Source organism: Pteropus alecto, unplaced genomic scaffold (genome assembly GCF_000325575.1).
Source record: "Pteropus alecto unplaced genomic scaffold, ASM32557v1 scaffold3, whole genome shotgun sequence".
NCBI lineage: Eukaryota > Metazoa > Chordata > Mammalia > Chiroptera > Pteropodidae > Pteropus > Pteropus alecto.
This window is the reverse complement of record NW_006442484.1, coordinates 63,741,500-63,761,683: the sequence shown is the minus strand read 5'-3', so window position 1 is coordinate 63,761,683 and position 20,184 is coordinate 63,741,500. Positions and strand designations below refer to the sequence as shown.

Below are 20,184 nucleotides of genomic sequence, written 5' to 3'. Positions count from 1 at the left end.
GGTGATAGACAATAGTCTAGTTTCATTCTTTTGCAGGTGGCTTTCCAGTTTTCCCAGTACCATTTATATGAGACTTTCCTTTCCACTGTATGTTTTTGGGGGTTTTTTTGTTGAAAATTATTTGCCTATATAAATATAGGTTTACTTCTGGACTCTCAATTCTGTTCCACTGGTCCGTGTGTCTATTTCTATGCCAATACCGTGCCGTTTTGATTGTCAGTTTGTAGTATAATTTGAAGTCAGGCAAAGTGATGCCTCCAGCCTCGTTCTTTTTTCTCAGGATGTAAAGTGTATCTTTTAAAATACTGCAGGATAGATTTTTACAGATGATCCATTTGAAAAATGCAATTAGTTGGTTAGAACACCAGTTGTAGAGTCCTGGTCTGTTTGAATCACAGCACTGTCCTCTACTAGTAACTTTAGGCAAGTTAACATTTCCAAGCTTTAGTTTTCTTATCTATTTTGTGAAGATTAAAAGAAATAATGTGTGTAAAGCTTCTGGTGTGTAACAAGTGTATAGTAAGTAAATGGAAGCTAGTCTCATAACGTTTATCTCCACTAGAGAGAGCTTTTACCTAATCAGGCCATCAGACTCTACCATTGATTTCTTCAAGAACCATATTCCACTCACTGCCTAGATCACCTTGATTAGATTTTGGGTGTTCCGAAAACCAACGTTTTCTGGTTTGTATCACTTTTGTAGATGGCTGATCTAAATGTTTTGATTCTACAGTTTAGGAGTTTGCTTGTAGCTGTCTTCTTGTTACCATCTATACCTTCCACTAAATTGAGGTGCCAGTTATACTAATGTCATCACATTTTGTTGCAACCTTTTAATTTAATCATTTAGGTTTCTAATATTAAAGCCTCTTTTTGGCTAGAGTTTGTTTTGCCACTTCTTATACCTGGTATCTTTTCTCTCCAAACATGTCATTGAATTTTTTGTCATTACTCTTACGAGGCTTCTATCGATTGCCAGGATGTTTTTGCACTGACTGGCATTCCCTCAATTTTTATTCTAAGCTCTGCCATTTTTTAAACTGGTGCCAATATGGTCACTTTTTGGTTCTTAGAGCTCATTCTTATAAAGTCAGCTCAGTTAAAGCCATAGGATCTCATAGATAGGAGGTATACTAGCTGCCTACCTTGGGCCTGTCGTAAGACACCATGAGGATCAAGATCCAGAATGTTGATTTCTGTCCACTCACACTGAGTTGACTGGTTCACACTAATCACATTAGCAGTTGAGTGGTTGATGTTCTGTTCCATATATTAATTGGCAGTGAGTGTAAACTAAGAAGACTAGAATAGTGCTAATCAACCCAAATTCTCTCTAAAAAGAGAGTAATATGGTTTCCCTTCTAGACCAGAGATTGGCAAAATACAACCCTTGGGGTTGCGAACTGTTTTTGTACATAATTTCTTCTTGTATCTCAGCCATTCATTCCCATTTATTTATTGTCTCTGGCTTCTTTATGCTACAGCAGCAATATTGATTGGTTGTGACAGAAACCAAATGGCTTATAAACCTAAAATATTATCTGGCCCTTTAAGCAAAAATTTTCCAACCCTTGATCTAAACTATCAAATTGCCAAATAATCTTGGTTTCAAAGGGAGCTGGATGAGCTTAAGGAATAGCACAATCAAACCATGTCTGATACACCCTTTTCCACTCTAGAATTGTACTATCATCAAAATACTTGAGTTCTGTTAGTAATTAACTTATTGAGCTTCCAGGCTTGGATACAAAGGTACATAGGACACTGCACAGTCTAAGCAGCTAACAGACATGTAAATAAATTATTATACATAGGACTCAACTTTTAACCAGTTTAGCAAAGTGCATAGGTTAATTATTGTTTCACTAGTGAATTGAAAAGAAAACTGGCCATTCTTTTTAATTTCATTTGTACCAATGGTGGTGGTAGTGGTAGTGATGGAAATTCAATATAATAATTCTAAAGTAAATCTAGAAAAATAATTAATGGAAATTAAAAATAAATCACAATGAAAAATAAATTAGCCCCAATCTTTATAAAGCTGCAAGTTTTAAAACTGATAGTGTGAGGGATAAGGCTAGAATATTAGAACAAGAGTGTAAACAGTGGTATATACATAGGAGTTTAATTAAAGAAGTATCTAAAATCATTAGTTACCCGGGTAACTGGTAAATGACATGGAGAAAAATAGCAAAAGAATTTTACCTCACATGATCTACCAAAATTGTGGATGGATATGTTGTTTTTAAAAAAAACAAACAGGAAAAACAATACAGTTCAATGAATTCCTCTGAAGAAGGAATTTCTGTTTACAAGCATGACAAAGGTGAAAATGGAACAAGTTTAACTACATGAAAATAAACTTTTTTGTAATTAAAAGCGCAAAAGAACTGTACATTCAAAAATGAGGTATGAATGGTCAAGCCTCGAAAAAAGGAAATGTTTAACTTCTCATTAGAAAATTGAGTTACAAGTTCAGTTTCCACTGAAATAACATTTTTTGATGTTACGCTCTATATTTGTTTGTGCTGCCACCAAAGACTGGGTGGCTTAAAATTTTTTTTTCAGTTATAGAGACTAGAAGTTGGGAGATAAGGTGTGGCCAGGGTTGTTTATGCTGAAGCCTGTCTTGTTGATAACCATCTGTGGTCTTTCCCCTCTCTGTGCTTGTGTCCTCATCTCTTTACAAACACAAACAGCAAGCAGTCTTTGGATTAGGGCCCTTAATGACCTCATTTAACCTTAATTAACCTCTGTAAAGGCCCTACTTACAAATAGTCACAGAGGTAGTGGCGGGTTGTGTGCACTAAAGAACACAGTTAATTTCATAAATGGTATATCTCAGGTTCCCAACTGACTGGATTTCAGCTTTGCTAAATTTAACCATTTTGGAAAGCAATTTTGGTAGTATGTATAAGATTTTTTTCAATGTCTTTCACCCTGTAATTTTGCTGATGAGTTCTAAAGAATTTAAAATATACTAAATTGCTCTTTGCACAAAGTCATTCACTCAGCTTTTACCTGTAGCAATATAGTTGAAGCCCATCTTGTAGACTGTTGTTAGGATTAATGAGAACATAAATACGGTGCTTGCACAATGACTAGCCCACTATGATTAGCTATTATCCTCCAAAGATGGATTCCCTGGGTTTACCTAACATTTAAATGTGCTGCTAAATATACAGTAGTAACTGAACAGGTATAAATTTCACAACTTAATTGTTCCCTCTGTGTCGGAAGCCAGCCGACCAAGTCAAACCGGGTACCTGAATGGGGGAGCGGGGACTGAGAAAAAAGAGAGGCCTCCCGAGACAATCCATGCACTCTTTTGAATTTGGGGAGCTTTAGCTCCCTACACCTCTGTGAAATATTTACCAATGTATCCTGGCTCCGAGATAAAGATATAAGTATTAAGGGTTTTAAAGCACTTTCAAATCCATTAAGAAAGATGCAAACCACCATAGGAATTTTGGGTATGTGTATTCATCACTTTACCCTACAATAATCGTGCATCTGTATAAGGCTGGCTATCTAAGTTGCTCTCCTGTGCAATTATAACCAGTAAACATCCTTATCATAACACGTCTGATAATTTTGTTTTCCACTAACTTTGGAATGAGTGAAAATTTTTTTCAAGTGAAAAATGGAGGACGGTGCGCGCGGAGGTCAGAACCGGCACTTTGTCTATCAAATTGCAGTTGATTTTTGTAGTACAGATTTCTTGATACTCTAGTCTTTTCTTCACGGCCTTTCATTTTCTTCTTTTAAGCTCACTTGGCCTTAATATTAACTGCAGAGGCCTCCCTAAGGCCGAAATGTTGCTTAATTCTTAAGTGTCCCCACTTCCTGTCACGAGGCTCTTGCCCACTCAGTTCTTCCACTTTCAAAACCTTGGGAAAATCTTTCCATTGCAATTTCCGTGTGCGTGGGTCTCAGCCACTACAGACTTAACCAGTTTAAAATAAGTCTGAAAAATCGAGCAAAAGCCGAAATCAAGACAATTACTAAATTGGGGCTAATTGATACAAGCGGTGTCATTTTTTTTAAGCACTGATTTAGTGGTTTCAATCTGGCTATTTTTGTACCGTGCTACCCTTACTTTTCCTTATTTCCAGCGTTCACAAATACTATTTTTTATTAACATGGACGAGACTCTTCACCCCAGTCCTTGCAGTGTTTTCTCACAATCCGAAGGGAAACTCTGGCCAAGACAGGCGCCATCGACAGACACCCTCTATTTACCCTTGGCGGCGGGGGCTCGCGGCCCGGCGCACGCGCACTCGACGGCCACCGCAGGCCACCTCACCCCCAGCCCTCGTGCACGCGCCGCCCCGCCCGGAGGCGGAGACGCGCTCGCAACGTCACCAGTGTTTTCGAGAAGAGTCCTGACGCGGCAGCTGTCAGCTCCATTTTGTTGTCGGAGCCCGACGCAGGCAGCTGGCCCTTCTCCGTGGTCGCGTTGCAAGCTTTATCTCCTTCGGCTTGGACTCTCTGGCCAGGACGGTAAGCCGCAAGAAAAAGTGGGCAAGGTGTCAGGGCCCTTTTTCTGTGCCTCGGGAGCGCCTGGTGATGCCCGCCTTCCATGTTTGGCCGCCCGGATTTCTCTGCACTCTTTTTACCCTTCCCCGACACCCGAGGCTGCGTAAAGGCGGCCCCTTGTCTCCCCAGCTCTACCGAGCCTGTCGGCGCAAGTTTCCATTTGAACCTCGACGCCCCAGACGCTGGCGGAGGGCAGTGACAGTCTGTGCCCGGGGAAGAGCGCACCTGGAACGTCTGCCTCCCTCAGGGGGTGGGACGGCTGCGCTCGGGCGCCATCTTGTCTGCGGCCGCCGCTTCGGCCGGGCTGTAAGATGGCGGCCGGGCGGGGCGGCGAGGCTTCTGGTTGGGGGTGGTGTTTACTTCGGTTCTGGAATGTGCGTAAGTCACGCGTTGCGGCGCAGGGGAGAATTGCGTTGGTAGCAAATAGAGACAAAGACATTGACCTCGTGTAAGGCGGTGTCACTTAACCTCTGATTGAATCTTAAAAGAGTGAAGTGAGAATCGCGAATGTCTTTCCCCCTCAGTGGTGTCTAGGTCGAGGAACCCGAGGAAAGAGAAATAACGTAGTATTTGAAGGAGCGCGTTGAGGGTCTGCGCCCCCGGGCTCCGGGGAACAATTGGAACGTTTTGATTGAGATTTGATTGCAAAGACGTGGTGAAGTCCGGGCAGTTAGTAGTACTGGTAAGAATGATGGTTGATGAAAAGTCATTTCTATGGAATGTCATTTTCAAGGTAGAGATTTTTGTTTAAAACATTATTAGAAAGAAGTTGGCTCCCCCTCCCCCAAATTGTAAGGTGGTTTTTAGAATGAGCTAGGTTTTGTTATGTGCATACTATGTGCTGGGGAGTACTCAATCAAAAGACATTTTGTAGTTTTGTTTTCTAATGCCGTTGTTGACTTTTGTGTATAATAAAAGGTATTGTTAATTTGATTGATTTGCCTTCTTAACAGAAATCTTAATGACGGTTCTGTTGAGAACATTTGTGATTGAAGTGAATCGAAGGCCAGTTTCTACTGATAATCGTTTAGATGGAGAGAATTATATATGTGGACCCATAGTAAATTTTTGCTGTCAGGAAAGGGGTATGATTTTACCAAAATTGGTAAATTGGGATTCTCTTCCCCCTTTGTTTTTTCTTTTCCTATACTCTTCCAATAAATGCTAGCGTGACAAGGATAATACAGAATGCCTATGAAAAATGTTCAGACTCCACATTTTTAGACACCACAATCTTGAGTTTATCGATTTCAGATTGGGTAACAGTGACTTGAGCTTCGATTTAAAAGAAAATGTTACTAGAGTGAATTTGCAAAGAAGAGTTTTATTAAACTGCTCAATGTTGACATGTGAGATGCTGTATAAGTGGGAACAACTTGTCTTTTATGTAGATGAGACACTCAAAGAGAACTTATTGTCCTGATTGGGATGAAAAAGACTGGGACTGTGCAAAGTGGAGGAGCAGTAGCAGTCATAAAAGAAAGAAGAGATCACATAGCAGTGCCCGGGAGAACAAACGCTGCAAATACAATCACTCTAAAACATCTGACAGGTAAGGAGGGTATTTTATATGTATAAAGTACTACAATGTTGTATGTCCCTTATATCTGGATAAAACTGGGGGGATACGTTTCCATGCTTAAAACTAGTATTTAAAGTAAGTACTTGTGATTACCATTCGTTTTTTATGTTTCCAAGGATAGCTTGTAATGTTGGTAAAATTGTGTGGGTTTGTTGGGGGGCAAAATAGAATCTTAAGAGTACTGTGTTAAGAGATTTACTGAGAATTTGAGGATATTTGATATTACCATAAAGGATGGAAAAAATTTTGTTATTTTTATAGCCATTATTTGGAAAGCAGATCCACAAATGAGAAAGATTATTATAGTCGACGCTACATTGATGAGTACAGAAACGACTACAATCAAGAGTGTGAACCTGGACATCGCCACAGGGACCATGAAAGCAGATATCAGAACCATAGTAGCAAGTCCTCTGGTAGAAGTGGAAGAAGTAGTTATAAAAGCAAACACAGGATTCACCACAGTACTTCACATCAGCATTCACATGGGGTATGAGCTCTTTTAAAAACATTTTGGAAATTTTGTTTCCCATGTGGAACAGGAAAACAAATTTGTTTAATCATTTGAGAAAGTTCTGATTAAGATGAAGTCATCTCAATTTTAATTTGCAGGAGATTGTGAATTGGATAGAAAATTCCTGAAATATAATAGCTATTTAGTTATATAATAGATTTTGTTATTAGTTGGAAACTAAATGTCATTCCAGTGATTTGGTGGAGGGGATTTAATGTAGGTGTATAGCAATGATTGCAGATAGTCCGATAGGTTTTTTTTTTATGGTACTTCAAGAAATTTGATTTGTTTTTGATAAATTAATAAATTGAAACCTGATCACAAAAATAGATAGGCATTTTATTTTTATATAAGGATTAAGTATTCCTTTTTGTTATAGCAAAGCATGCTCTCTGATCCTTTTTTTCACTAAGGAAACCACTTAAGAGATTAGAACATTATGGAATATGTATTTGAAGGTCAGCTCAGATGACATTTAAAATGCCATGGTGTTATTGTATACCAAATCTTTTTTTTCTTCCCAAAATTAGGGTTTTAATTTTATTTACTGTTTTAATATTCGTTTTCTTAGATGAGTTAGGAAATCTTAATTTGGCCACAGTCTACTTTGACAAGTAAATATTACATCCTGCAGTTTTGCAGCATTTAATTAGGACACTAGAAACTTAAAATATGTTTCAGTGAATGCTACAACTAAGCATTTTTTTTTAAGAAAACAATTGTATTATGTTTTGTTGCCTTGCCACTTTGAGTATCTTATCTGAAAATCTGTTCCTTGCCATGTTTTTCTCCTGTTAACATAAACTATGTGCCCTGTGAATTTCTGGGGACTGAATTTGAAATTGCTCCTGCCAACTGTTCGTGGCCTGGTGCTTATCTGAATGCCTGAATATCTCCCCGCTGAATGAATTTCGTATTCTGCCCTGAATTCACTCGGGTATATTGATTGGCTGGATGATCTTGGTGCCGCCCACTTGACGTTTCCAGAAGAGTCACCGAAGGAAAAGAACCAGGAGTGTAGAGGATGATGAGGAGGGTCACCTGATCTGTCAGAGTGGAGACGTACTAAGTGCAAGATGTATAGAATATTTTTCAACACTTATTAACTTTTCAGATAACATAATCTATATATATAGATTAAGATTTCAGGGATTTGGAAATCTTTTTTTCTTTCTCTGTTTTTGTTTGTTTCTTTGTTTGTTTTTTTCCATTTCTTTTGGTGGTGGGGGGAATTGTGTTTTTGCTTTCTTTAGAAATTTAATGTTTGTTACGTAGAACTTCCAAATTAATAAATCGAGTTAACAAAATTAGCTTTTAAGAATGAAATTAGACCTAAAAATAGTTACATGTTTTTTGACAGTGTTGACCAATAAAATAGTGATTAGGAAATTCGTAGCATCAACTAGAATTATCTGCATTTATAGTATTTATTGTGGTAGGTAAAATGTTTTCATTTCTTGCTGTGACTGAGATTTATTTTTCTCTTTTAGATGAAATTGTTGATACTTTAGGTGAAGGAGCTTTTGGAAAAGTCGTGGAGTGCGTTGATCTTAAAGCGTAAGTTTTCTATCCTGGGATTGCACTTTGGGTGAGCAACCATATAGAAAACTTACTCAGCTTTAGAATGTAGTTCTGACCATGAGTTATATAGATATATCTTTATCTTTTTGTAGTAGACTGCCAGTCAAAGGTACTAGCTGTATGTATTTTTAAACAGTAGCAATTAGTAGTTTGTGCAGCCTCTAATTTCAATTTTAAGCTGAGAGCAGATTTTATTGTTTCATAAATTATTCTTTTGTCCCACTGGGCACAGTTGTGGCCATCTTTTGTTTCCTTCTTCAAGATCAGTGGTTCTCAGCCTTGGTTTTCTTTTAGGACTCTTAGATCTTTGCTCACACCATATCTGTTGAAGCAGTCTTTAGAGTAGTTACGAACCAATATTTTTAGATTAAAAAGTGCCCATAATTCGTTCTGATAGCACAGTCAGAGCTGAGAACTTTTCTAGGTTGGTGTTACATGTTAATTATGCTCATCAAACTCCTGATTAAAATTTCTTTAGCATAAATTTTTTTATTACCTTTTTCATTCTCTTAATTTTTTTTTTTCCCCTTCTGAGTGGGAAAGCTTTTCTAAATGATTTGTTACGGTAAGCTTCCTACTGTTGATAAGATTCTGAGAGCTAGCACTTATTACTGTGCCCCCATCATCATTCCAGCTTTTCTGATAACCAGGACCAAAGGAAGATGAGCTACTACTTGCCAGTGACAGGTACTATAGAAAGAAACTGTTTGTATACATTTAGTCTTAGTTGGAATGCAAATTGAGGTGGTAATATCCCAATATTCTTCTTAAATTAGAGCTGTTGATACATAGTTTAATTCAAGGACCAAAAACAGTTTGCCTAATTGGCGTGAGTGGTGGTCTGATTAAAGAAATGTGTGTCATTCGACATGTATTTGTATTACCAATCCTACCTTATGGCCAAAGGTTCTAGTTGCTTACATTGAGTTGCAGTTAGAAGAGAAGACTTACATGTAATCAGACAAAACAGTTCTAGACTATAAATTCAAGAAAACAAATATGATGGATCTAAGTAGTAGTATAGTTTGGAGAGAGTGATAGAAAAATGCAAATATCTTTTTTTTAACTGGGATTTATTCTCTTTTAACAGGGGAGGTAGACACGTAGCAGTAAAAATAGTTAAAAATGTGGATAGATATTGTGAAGCTGCTCGTTCAGAAATACAAGTTCTGGAACACTTAAATACAACAGATCCCAACAGTACATTGTAAGTATTAAAACATAATTTAGGAAATGGTCTCAGGTAGATTTTAATTGTAAGAAGCTGTACTAAGTTATTTTTATGTGTTTATAGCTGCTGCGTCCAGATGTTGGAGTGGTTTGAGCATCATGGTCACATTTGCATTGTGTTTGAACTCCTAGGACTTAGTACTTACGACTTTATTAAGGAAAATGGTTTTCTGCCATTTCGACTGGATCATATCAGGAAGATGGCATATCAGATATGCAAGTCGGTGAATTGTAAGTATTTTGGCATATCTTCCAGATACTTGTATATTGTGACAAATTTAATGGCAGACCATATTGGATTTTTAAGGGAAAAAATGGAATCTAACATAGTAGGACTTGGAAGCCTGATTCAAGAGTAGGTATGACAAAGATGTAGAGTTGATGAGTTGTTGGTCAATTTACTTTCAGTAAATAGTATGTCATGTAGAAAACTATGATATAGCCTTTATGATTTCTAAAAATATTAACCCAGAACCATGGGTTAATTAAAGAATGGTAAATCTCAGCTTCATAAGAAAGATAATTCTTGAATTTTAAACAGCTGTTAAGTAGACTAATTTTTTTCAGAAGGGTATTGGATTTCAGTTCCTACTGATTTTCTAGCACACTAAGTGTTGATCACTTCTTTGGACTTAGGAAAAGGCATCAGAGAGATTTTTGTAGGGCTTTTGGGTTTTGATTTTTAGATTACAGCAACTTTTTCTGTTTCAATCTTAGTTTTGCACAGTAATAAGTTGACTCACACAGACTTAAAGCCTGAAAACATCTTATTTGTGCAGTCTGACTACACAGAGACATATAATCCCAAAATGGTAAGTCTTCAGTGTTTTTTTTAACTTCATAGTTTTAAATATTTTATGCCTTTTTAAATATGCTTTCTTACCCGTCATTTATGGTTTTCAGAAACGTGATGAACGTACCTTAATAAATCCAGATATTAAAGTTGTAGACTTTGGAAGTGCAACATATGATGATGAACATCATAGTACATTAGTATCTACAAGGCATTATAGAGCACCTGAAGTTATTTTAGGTAAGTATAAATTGTTCTGTGGGAACCTTTATTGAAGCTGATTTTAAAATTTACTTACAGTTCTAGGTCTTTTGTGGGACATTCTCTTTAAGGAATTAGTATAATAAAACATTCAGGATTTTAATCTCTTATTTGTTCCAAATAGTCAGCTCTGGGACTTTGAGTAAGGTGGTTTAACCTTTCTGGAACTCAGTTTGCACATTTGTAATAAATATATAGTGGAGTTTTAAAACATCATCATTCACTGTCTGTCCAGCCAGTCCTCTTATGGTATAGATGGCTCCCATTTTACGGGTTAGGAAATTGAGGATCAGAAATTCCTCCCCCCCTAACCCCCCCCAAATCGCTAGTCTCAAGAGTCAAGAGTTGGTACTTAAAACCAGATGTCTCCAGAACCTTTACATACTACTGTGTTGTTAGATTTAATCTTAGTTTAAGTGATTCTTTTAGTATCTTTTCCAGCTCAAAAATGAAATTACACATTTTTAAAAATGTTTTTAAGAAATATTGAGGATTTTTTCCCCTAACAGTTTTCTCTGATTTGCAGCCTTAGGATGGTCCCAACCATGTGATGTCTGGAGTATAGGATGTATTCTTATTGAATACTACCTTGGGTTTACAGTATTTCCAGTAAGTGACAATGTTTTTCAATGTCTTTGCACAAGAAAAATGCCTGTTTATGTGAACACTTTAATTCGAGTACACACATTAAGGTATCTTTTTCCCTCATTATAGACTGTAATCGTAGATAAGTAATACAGAAAAATGTACTTCTGATGCTGTTGGACATTTGTATTTCCTTCATAATTTATCATTTTATTTAAGACATGCATTTTAAAGTATAAAAACAAACTTGGGGAACTCTTTTGAGATCTTGTTCTGTAAGCCTTAATTTGTTTTAGCAGCTATAGCTTGCTAAACATATGCGTTTTTTATTGATCACCTTGCTTATGTTCTCTAATATATATGGACTCGAAATGGAGCAGCTCTGTTAGATGAGAACAAAACACAATGTGCAAATAAAGGTAGTTAACAAGTTTTCTTTATTTTAGACTCATGATAGTAAGGAGCACTTAGCAATGATGGAAAGGATTCTTGGACCTTTACCAAAACACATGATACAGAAAACCAGGTATGTTTTATTTAAGAATAAGTGTTGTCCTTGGTATCACTTAGAACTAAAACAATGAAGTCAAATTAATGCTTTTTCATATAATTAACTGATTACCTTGTTGAGATACCTTATTTCTAGGATTTTAGAGAGCTTAAAATCTATAGAAAAGGATTACTCTTTGATCTCTAAAAACATAATGATTGAAACCAGTGTTTTTGTTTAGATATTTATATTTTCATAGTTAATGTTATAAACATAGATGGATGTTGACTTACTCTTAGGAAACGTAAATATTTCCATCATGATCGATTGGACTGGGATGAACACAGTTCTGCTGGCAGATATGTTTCAAGGCGCTGTAAACCTCTGAAGGTAAGCCTGGGTCATTGCTTAAATGATCTTTGAGTTTCCCTTCTTTTTATGGTGGAGAAATAGAATTAAAATACATGTTAGAAAAAAACTGTTAATTGTATTTCTTTTTCCTTTCAGGAATTTATGCTTTCTCAGGATGCTGAACATGAGCTTCTGTTTGACCTCATTCAGAAAATGTTGGAATATGATCCAGCTAAAAGGATTACTCTCAAAGAAGCCTTAAAGCATCCTTTCTTTTATCCCCTAAAAAAAGTTGTATAGATATGTAATTGTACAGTTCTCTAGAAATTTTATAGACTGTATCAGTCTTTTTAAATAAGTTATTTTGTATAGCTTTTGTAAATTTCTTAAATTTTTGTATTGCCATGTTTATTTTGTTTAGATGATTTGATAAGTACATAGCTAAGTAATGAACAGCTTTTTTCAGTGATTACTGTATAAAATGATTTATTCAGAATAAATTTTTGCTTTAATGAAATTTTATGAATCTCTGATTTATTAGTACTATTTTTATTTCTCTCACTTTAAAGAGTGGACATGTTTCTCTTATAGGAGAATTCCTTAAATCTTTGGAAAAGCTTAGCTTTGTTTCTTCCTTTTTAGCAATTGGCAGCATTGGGACTTGAGCCTTTCTTCTCTAAACCAAATGTAATGAAACCAAATTACAGGCTGCTAAGAACTAGAGATTAGTCAAGAGGGTTTTGTTCTCCCTTTTTTCCCCGTTCAAATTTAATTCTGCCTCCTTGTCTCCCCTGAATGAGTTTCTGCAAATGGCTTAAGGTTCTGTGTTCCTTCAGGACTGAAAATGACTAACTTCCAGAATCCTTTGCAGTAAAGTCTGAATAAAGTGACTATAAGAAATGAGAATTTTGTCCATGGTTTTATCTATGCTTTATCTAGGATGCCAACACAGTTTTATTTTTAAAGATTTTTTTGTAGTTTTACATTCATAACAAAATTGAGAAGGTAACATTTCTGATAACACCTCCTGCCCTGGCCCTTATATGCATTGCCTCTCATTAACACTCCTCACTAGAGGGTACGTTTGATGAAATTTACTTCTCTGCTTTATTTTTCTATTCAATATGATTATAGTTGGAATCACACAGTACATGGCCTTTGCAGATGGACTTTCACTTAAATGTGCATTTGAGTTTCCTCCATGTCTTTTTATAACCATAATTTTAGTGTTAAATAAATTCTGTTGTCTGGAGGTGCCACAGTATTCACATGTTGAAGGACATCTCAGTTCAGTACGGATAATGAATGACAGAAACTTCCAGAGTTTTGACAGTTATGAGTATAACTCTGTTAAACTTTGTATGCAGGATTTGTATGGATATGAGTTTCCAGTTTCATCAGGTTAGGTATTGTTGATTTCTAAGACTTCATCAAATGTTTCTTTTGCAAAATATTTTCTCCCAGTCTGTGGCTTGTAAACTCTTGATGTCTTTGCAGAAGAGAAGTTAATTTTTCAGAAGTTTATCATTTCTTTTAAGGATGATTCCTTTGGTGATGGTAATTATAAAAAAGTTATCACCATACCCCCCGGGATCTTCTAGGTTTTCTTTTCTGGGAATCTATAGTTTTGTGTTTTATATTTAAGTCTAATCTATTTTAATTTTTGTGAAGGATGTAAGGTCTTGCTTAGATGAATATTTTCGCACAAGTGTCCAGTTGCCATCCATTTGTTGAAAAGGGGTTTGTTGTGTTTGTGTATTTTTTTTAGAAATTTAAAAATAAAATTAAGGCTGAGAGATGTTAAGCATATTTGTAGATCCAACTAAAAATTCTTCCCTTGTTGCCAAGATAAGGATCCCAATTCCGGAGCCAGACTGCCTAGGTTCAGATCTAACCCTTACTAGCTGCGTGATTTTGGAATGTCACTAAACCTCTGCGCTTGCCTGTATTTGTAAAACTAAGGAAGATGATTATATTTACCTAAGAGTTATAAGTTAGTTTGTATATGAAACAATTGGTATAGTGGCCTAAATTCTACATAAGCTGTTTGTTTTGGAGAGAGAGGGTACATGTGTCTTTGGTATTCTGCTTGTTCCTTTGGTCCCATGCAGTATTTTAATTTTAAGGTTAATTCCCACTCAAAAGTTATATCAAGGTTCCCTGTGTAAAGGATTTCTCTGAATTTTTTTGAGCCTTAAATTATGTACTAATCATAGTCCCAAATTTTGAGTTACATAAAATTTGCCATTTAAAGATGGTAATATTCAGTTGTACCGATTCTAAGCCTAAGCTCACAGTCAAAAGGTGTATTGGGGTTACATGTTTGAGTGAAAATGCATTAAATTGGACGATGGAAACCTTAAAAGGCCTATATTTTCTTAGATTTAAAAGAGGCAGTTAAAGGCTTTGAGGCTTATCCTGCCTCAAGAATAGTGTTCACAGGCAATTTGCTAACATCCCATTGATTGGAATCACATACTGGGCCCCAGAATCTGCACAGGAAGGTATTATAAGGCTACATGACAAAAGGTGTGGATAAAGGCAGAGAGAAGAGAATTTAGATTATCAGTGGAGTCAGTCACGCATCCTACCTACCCCCAGTCTATTGACAAGCCACAGTGAGCCTGTTAACAGTACCACATCACTCATCTCAAAATCCTCCGAAGGCTTCCGTGTCAGTTTAACCAAAGCCCTTATAATCACCTTTGTAATATATCTGCCATGTCACTCCATCTTTCTGACCACGTTGCCAGCTACTTTCTCCTGTAACAGTTATAGTCTTGCTGATTTTATTTCTCAAACATACTAAGCACAGTCTTTTTAGATATACACATCTCACTCTCCTTTAGGTGTTTATTCATTTCAGTAGGTCTTTCCTTGACTATGTTACTTAAAATTGACAGAACTTTTGTCAACACTATCCATATGCCCCTTCTCTGCTTTATTTTTCTCTATAGGAACATGTTTATATATTTCTGAAAGGTAAGTTCTGTGACATAAGGAGTTTTAATTTGTTCACTCTGTCATACCCAAGATCCTATAATAATGCCAGGTAGATTGAAAGATGCTCAGTAAATATTTGTTGAATGAGTGACTTTAAGGAGAGATCCAAATACATAACTCAGGGAAGATAGTGCAGCAATAATGGCCCCTAAGGCAGAAGTATCTTCAGTATGTTCAATGAACAGCAGTGCAGTTGAAGCTGAATGGGTGTTTGGAAAGCGTATTAGATGAGGTTAGAGACATCCGGGGGCCAGGTCAAGTAGGGCTTTGTAGGTTATTGTAAAGACTAGATTTTGTTCTGCATCAGAAGTCACTAGAAGTTTCCAGATGGTGACAAGAATGGTTGCCTGCAGCCCCTGGCTTATATTTTCTCACTAGAAGAAAGAATTGCCTCCCTTTCAACAATCACAGAAAAGAATTCTCAAAAAGTTATGCTATTTTGGTTTTGCTTCAGAAAACTCCAGGGGTAGGGGAGGGAGGATATAAACCAAATAAAATTGGCCATGAGATAGTATTTGAAACTCGGCGATGAATCAAGGGAGGTTCACTGTATTTTTTTTTTCTTATAAATGTTCTAAGTTTTCTATGAACAAGTTTTAAAACGCTTTTCATGTAACTACCACATTGGCAAGAGGACGTGTATATTCGTTACGTATTTGGCATCCTGGTTGACACTGCCATCATGTTCACACCACAGTTTCTGAACCTAAAGGGGTCAGACTGAATTATGGATTAGTAGTGTTTTTCTGTAAAGGGATAGATAATAAATATTTTAATCATTGCAGGCCATACTCAGTTTTGCTGTTGTAGTGAGAAAACAGCCATAAGTAGTATGTAAATTAATGGGTGCCACTGTATCCCAGTAAAACTTTATAAAAACAGGCAATGGGCAGCTAAATTTTCAGAAGTTGGACTGATGTGTCTTGGTGTGCATTTCTTCAGGTTTATTCTATTTGGATATATGCTCCTTGAATTTGTAGATTTACATATTTTGCCAAATTTGGGAAGTTTCAGCCAGTGTTTCTTTGAATACTTTTTCAACCCTGTTTCACTTTCTGGGATTCCAAGGACATGAATACTAGATCTTTTACTAAAGTTCTACTGGTCCCAGACACTGGTCTTATTTTTTTCATCTATTTTCTCCATTCAAATCAGATAACTTGTTATTTAAGAGTACCAATTCTTTCCTCCGTCCCCTCCTTTCTGCTGTCCTTGAGGTTCCCCCGCCCCCGTTATATTCTTCAGTTATATTTCTGTCTGGTTCCTCATGTGTCCTGTTTGCTGAGACTGCCTACTTTTCCATTTGTTTCAAATGTGTTCATAATTGCCTACTGCAGTATTTTTATGACTACTTTAAAAGCATTGTTAAGTAATTCCAGGATCTGTGTTATCTTGGCATCTGTTTACCTTTTCTCATTCAGTTTAGGATTTTCTTGGCTGTTGTATGACAGGTGATTTTTTAATTGCAACTTGGACATTTTGGGCATGTATGTTATGAGACTCTGGGTCTTACTTAAAAATTCTATTTTACCAGGGCTCTTCTGACACCACCCTGATGGGAAGAGGGGGCACTGGTCCGTTACTGCAAGGTTGGGATGGAAGTCCAGGATTTCCTCTTGGCTTCTGCTAACACCAGGGGCTCCTCATTGCTGCTGGGCCAAGATGGGAGTTCTGGCTCCCCACTAAGCACCTGCTACCGCCCTGGCCAAGAGGGTAGGATTGCTTCATTACCTATTATGTCATGGCCTCAATCCACATTATCACTGGACAGTGATGAAAGTTATGACTTCCCACCTGGCCTCCTCAAATGCCATACCAGCAGGAAGAGTGGGGGTATCTTGTTACCAGTGATGGGGATGGAAGTCTCAGCTCCCCATTTAGCCTCTCACACCACCTAATCGGGTTGACTAGGACAAAAGGGTGTTTGAAGCTGAATGATAATAGCTTAATAACTGCCACACTACTACTTGAATTTTTTCCCTAAGATGATTGATCTATTTGGATTTTCTCCTTTAGTCTATTTTGGCTGTTTCTTTTGCTATTTCTCTTTATATTTTTAAGTAACCCATTTGGGATTACATTCAGCTGCATGTAACAGGAGACCTGAAATAAAATATTTATCATCTGAAATCTAGTTGTAGGTTGTCCAGGAATAAAATGCTGAATGTTCATGTCAGGAAATCAGGCTATTTTGTTGCTCTGTAATTCTCAGCAAATGGTTCTAAATCTTTATGGTTCAAGAATCCTGTTTGAACTCGTCATTATGCCCATTCCCCAGCTAGCAGGAAGGACAAAGAGAAGGAAGAAGACAGTCTCTCCCTTTATGGGCACTAGCAACAGCCCATCCTACTGTGTAGAGTTTAATCATATGGCCACACTTATTTACAAGGGAGGCAGGGAGGTGTATTTTGAGCAGTCATGTGTCCAGCTGAAAGTTGGGGATCCTAAGAAAAAATCAGGGAATACAGGGGACCACTGTTAGTCTCTGCCACACAGGTGTATAGTACTAGGGATCTGCCCATTTAATTTTGTTTTGAATTTTAATATGGTGCTCTTCCTCTCATCAGTGTTTGGTATCCACCAGTCCATAGCCCCTACTTTTTTGCTCCACCTTACCCCCACCCTTAGAAGAAATGAATGCCCCCAACTTGGGACCTTCCTGGGTCTTGCAGAATCAATCTACTTGATATTGTTAGCTCCCTGTTGTGCACGGGCTTAGCAGAACAAAGAAAGCTAAAACCAAGCCAGTTGATCATGTCTTCCTTCTTCCAACAGCTGTATTGTTTTCATCTGCCATTAACTCTTCTCTCATTCTTTGTGGGTTTATATTTTTATAGTTATTAGAATGGAACTTTGGGAAGATATAGACCGTAAATACTTGACCACACTCACACGAAACACAACTTCCATTCTTACTACTGGGCCATGAGGATTTCAGTTATCTTGCATCTTTCTAGTAGTTGCTAACGCAGGCATCATGATGGTGGTTGCTGGGACTTCCATTACCTTCTACCAGTACAAATCAAATAAGAAACCTGTGTTCAGCTCTTTGCCCTCCCATGAACACATACTTGGCAAACAGAAATAACAGCTACTGTTCACTTATTATCTGACAGATACTGTATTAAGTACCTTTATTTCATGTAGATTCATTGTAAGCTTCTCAACTACTTCATGAGATGGTATCATTCAATTATAAATTTTAGACATAGAAAACTAGGTGCAGAAATTATTTGCCCAGTCATATATCTAATGAATGAGACATCTTTCTCCAAGACTGTCTCCAGTAGGCATGCACTATTTCATTCAGTATTAGGGCTTGGCGAATGTAATTTCTCATGGTATTTTAATTAATTATAGCCTCTGAAACAGGACTCTTAACTTGCCAGTACCTATCATGTGTCCTTGTTTTGCCCTTAACCTCTCTTACCTACCTCCTGCAGGTCTGAATTTTGGCACCCCATCCTGTTTACTACCCACCGTAGCCCTAAAGCTCAGCAGAGTGGCTGACAACATACATTTATTTGTTGACTGAATTTCTCATTCCATCTCAGTCACATCAGTCATAGCAACTCTAAACACAGAACAAATATTTTGTATCTAATCTTGTCTAATAAATGTTGCTTCCAAAAACTCAAAATATTCACAGACCAGCTTTCATTCTACATGCAAACATTCCTCCAGGAAATATCAGGGTGCCTGTTCTCATTTCTTATTCAACTAATATTTAATGCTTACTGACAAGTACTGTTGTATACTGGGCATCCAACAGTAGTGGCAAGTAAAAGGTCTAAAGAATCATGCAGCACCCTCCAAGAAAAGATAAAGGTCTATTCAATTACACTTGCAGTTTAAGACCACCCTAGCTGCTTGTGGCCTGAATTAGGGTAGTGGTATCAGAGAGAAATTATTTTGAAGGAATAAATAAGACTACATCTGTTACATGTGAGGGCTGAAAAGGACCTGAATCTTTCTGGAGAGGGTATATGGTATTACTACTTTATAAGTAAGACACTGGCATTCTTTATATTATTAAATGTACACATTTGGATATGTGAAGTACATGTGAACCAAACAAAAGCAAAACTGGTCTGGAAAAGAACTTCTGGAGGGAAAAGCCTTCTGATGGTATTTAAAACACCCAGGAAAAATGGGAAGGACCCCAGGATAAAGACTGAGCTTTAACCAATTCTAGCACTTAAAGGTTATTAGCATACAATAACCAATACAAGTTATTGCTTTTCTCTTTACATTAATGAGTCTCATGAAATTTTATTCAATTTCAAGGGTACAGACAAGAAGCAAATTTCAGGTAAACAGAAATAATGCAGCAATATAACTACTGACTTGGATGGCTGTACTTGAGCTTGTTCAGTGCCAACAACTATCTGGATTATCAGCTACCCAGTTTCTCCATTCTTCAAATGTTTGCTATGCCGAGATCCATTACTCCCAACTAGAATGGAAATGAGCTGTATTTACAGAGAAAATATTTTATTCTTAAGATGTCAAAGAACGTAGAACATCTTTTTGAATAGAGGTGTCAGTCTCTAAATGGGTTACTTACTTCCCCAATCGGTTTACCTCTAAATCAGCTTTTTAAGCACAGCCTTCAGGATTTCAGCTTAAAAAAAATAGTTTAAACAATTTTCCTTATTTTAAAGTTGAAATTCCCTTAAATGGAACACTTCTATTACATTTGATAACTATGTAGCACCCTAAATTCATTATACACATTTAATACATAGTTCCCAAAGCTGCACTAATACAATGATAAACATTCTAATCATATCAGCTTAAGATACTATTCCCTCCAGATAAAGTCTACAAAGGATTCAGATTTTACCACTGTTTCCTCTAGGGCACTATAGTAGGCACAACAAGCAGGTGAGCTTTTAATTTAACTAAGGTTCTTATTAAGTTATTAAATTGACAGTGACTGAGTGCATTTTTAAAGCATCCTCATCCTTTTTTCAATTTATTATCAGGATTATCCTAGAATAAGAATAAAAGGATTATAAGTGCACTGGAAGATTAGGATGATTTTAAATGGTTGCCAATTGCCCATAGTTAAAGGTGTGTGTGGGGGGGTGGGAAGTGGGGAGGGAAAGGGAGTTGGGAAGCCTGTCTGATCCACACCAAGTTTTATACAATTATGCATAGAATTGTATTTAGGTAAAAATTCATTGCAATTCAAGTTTTTAGACAAGCCAATTATAAATTATTTTGAAATCAGAAGTACTTATCACATCTTC

General features: G+C 36.9%; 1 protein-coding gene across 3 annotated transcripts; it reads left to right on the top strand.

The window, feature by feature from the left end:
- The first annotated feature begins 4,322 nt into the window (after positions 1-4,322).
- Positions 4,323-12,443, top strand: CLK1 (CDC like kinase 1). Of its 3 annotated transcripts, XM_006921335.3 has the most exons (14): positions 4,367-4,503; positions 5,064-5,221; positions 5,931-6,091; positions 6,383-6,611; positions 7,623-7,713; positions 8,126-8,192; positions 9,307-9,423; positions 9,511-9,677; positions 10,164-10,258; positions 10,350-10,479; positions 11,027-11,109; positions 11,532-11,611; positions 11,875-11,965; positions 12,083-12,443. In XM_006921335.3, exons 3-14 carry the CDS (start codon positions 5,931-5,933, stop codon positions 12,224-12,226), a joined length of 1,455 nt encoding a protein of 484 aa, XP_006921397.1. In that variant the 5' UTR covers positions 4,367-4,503; positions 5,064-5,221; the 3' UTR covers positions 12,227-12,443. The 3 variants fall into 3 exon arrangements, with proteins under 3 accessions (XP_006921396.1, XP_015451997.1, XP_006921397.1); XM_006921334.2 differs by lacking the exon at positions 5,064-5,221 and having other exon boundaries at positions 4,323-4,503; XM_015596511.2 differs by lacking the exons at positions 5,064-5,221; positions 7,623-7,713 and having other exon boundaries at positions 4,323-4,503.
- The last annotated feature ends 7,741 nt before the right edge of the window (positions 12,444-20,184 follow it).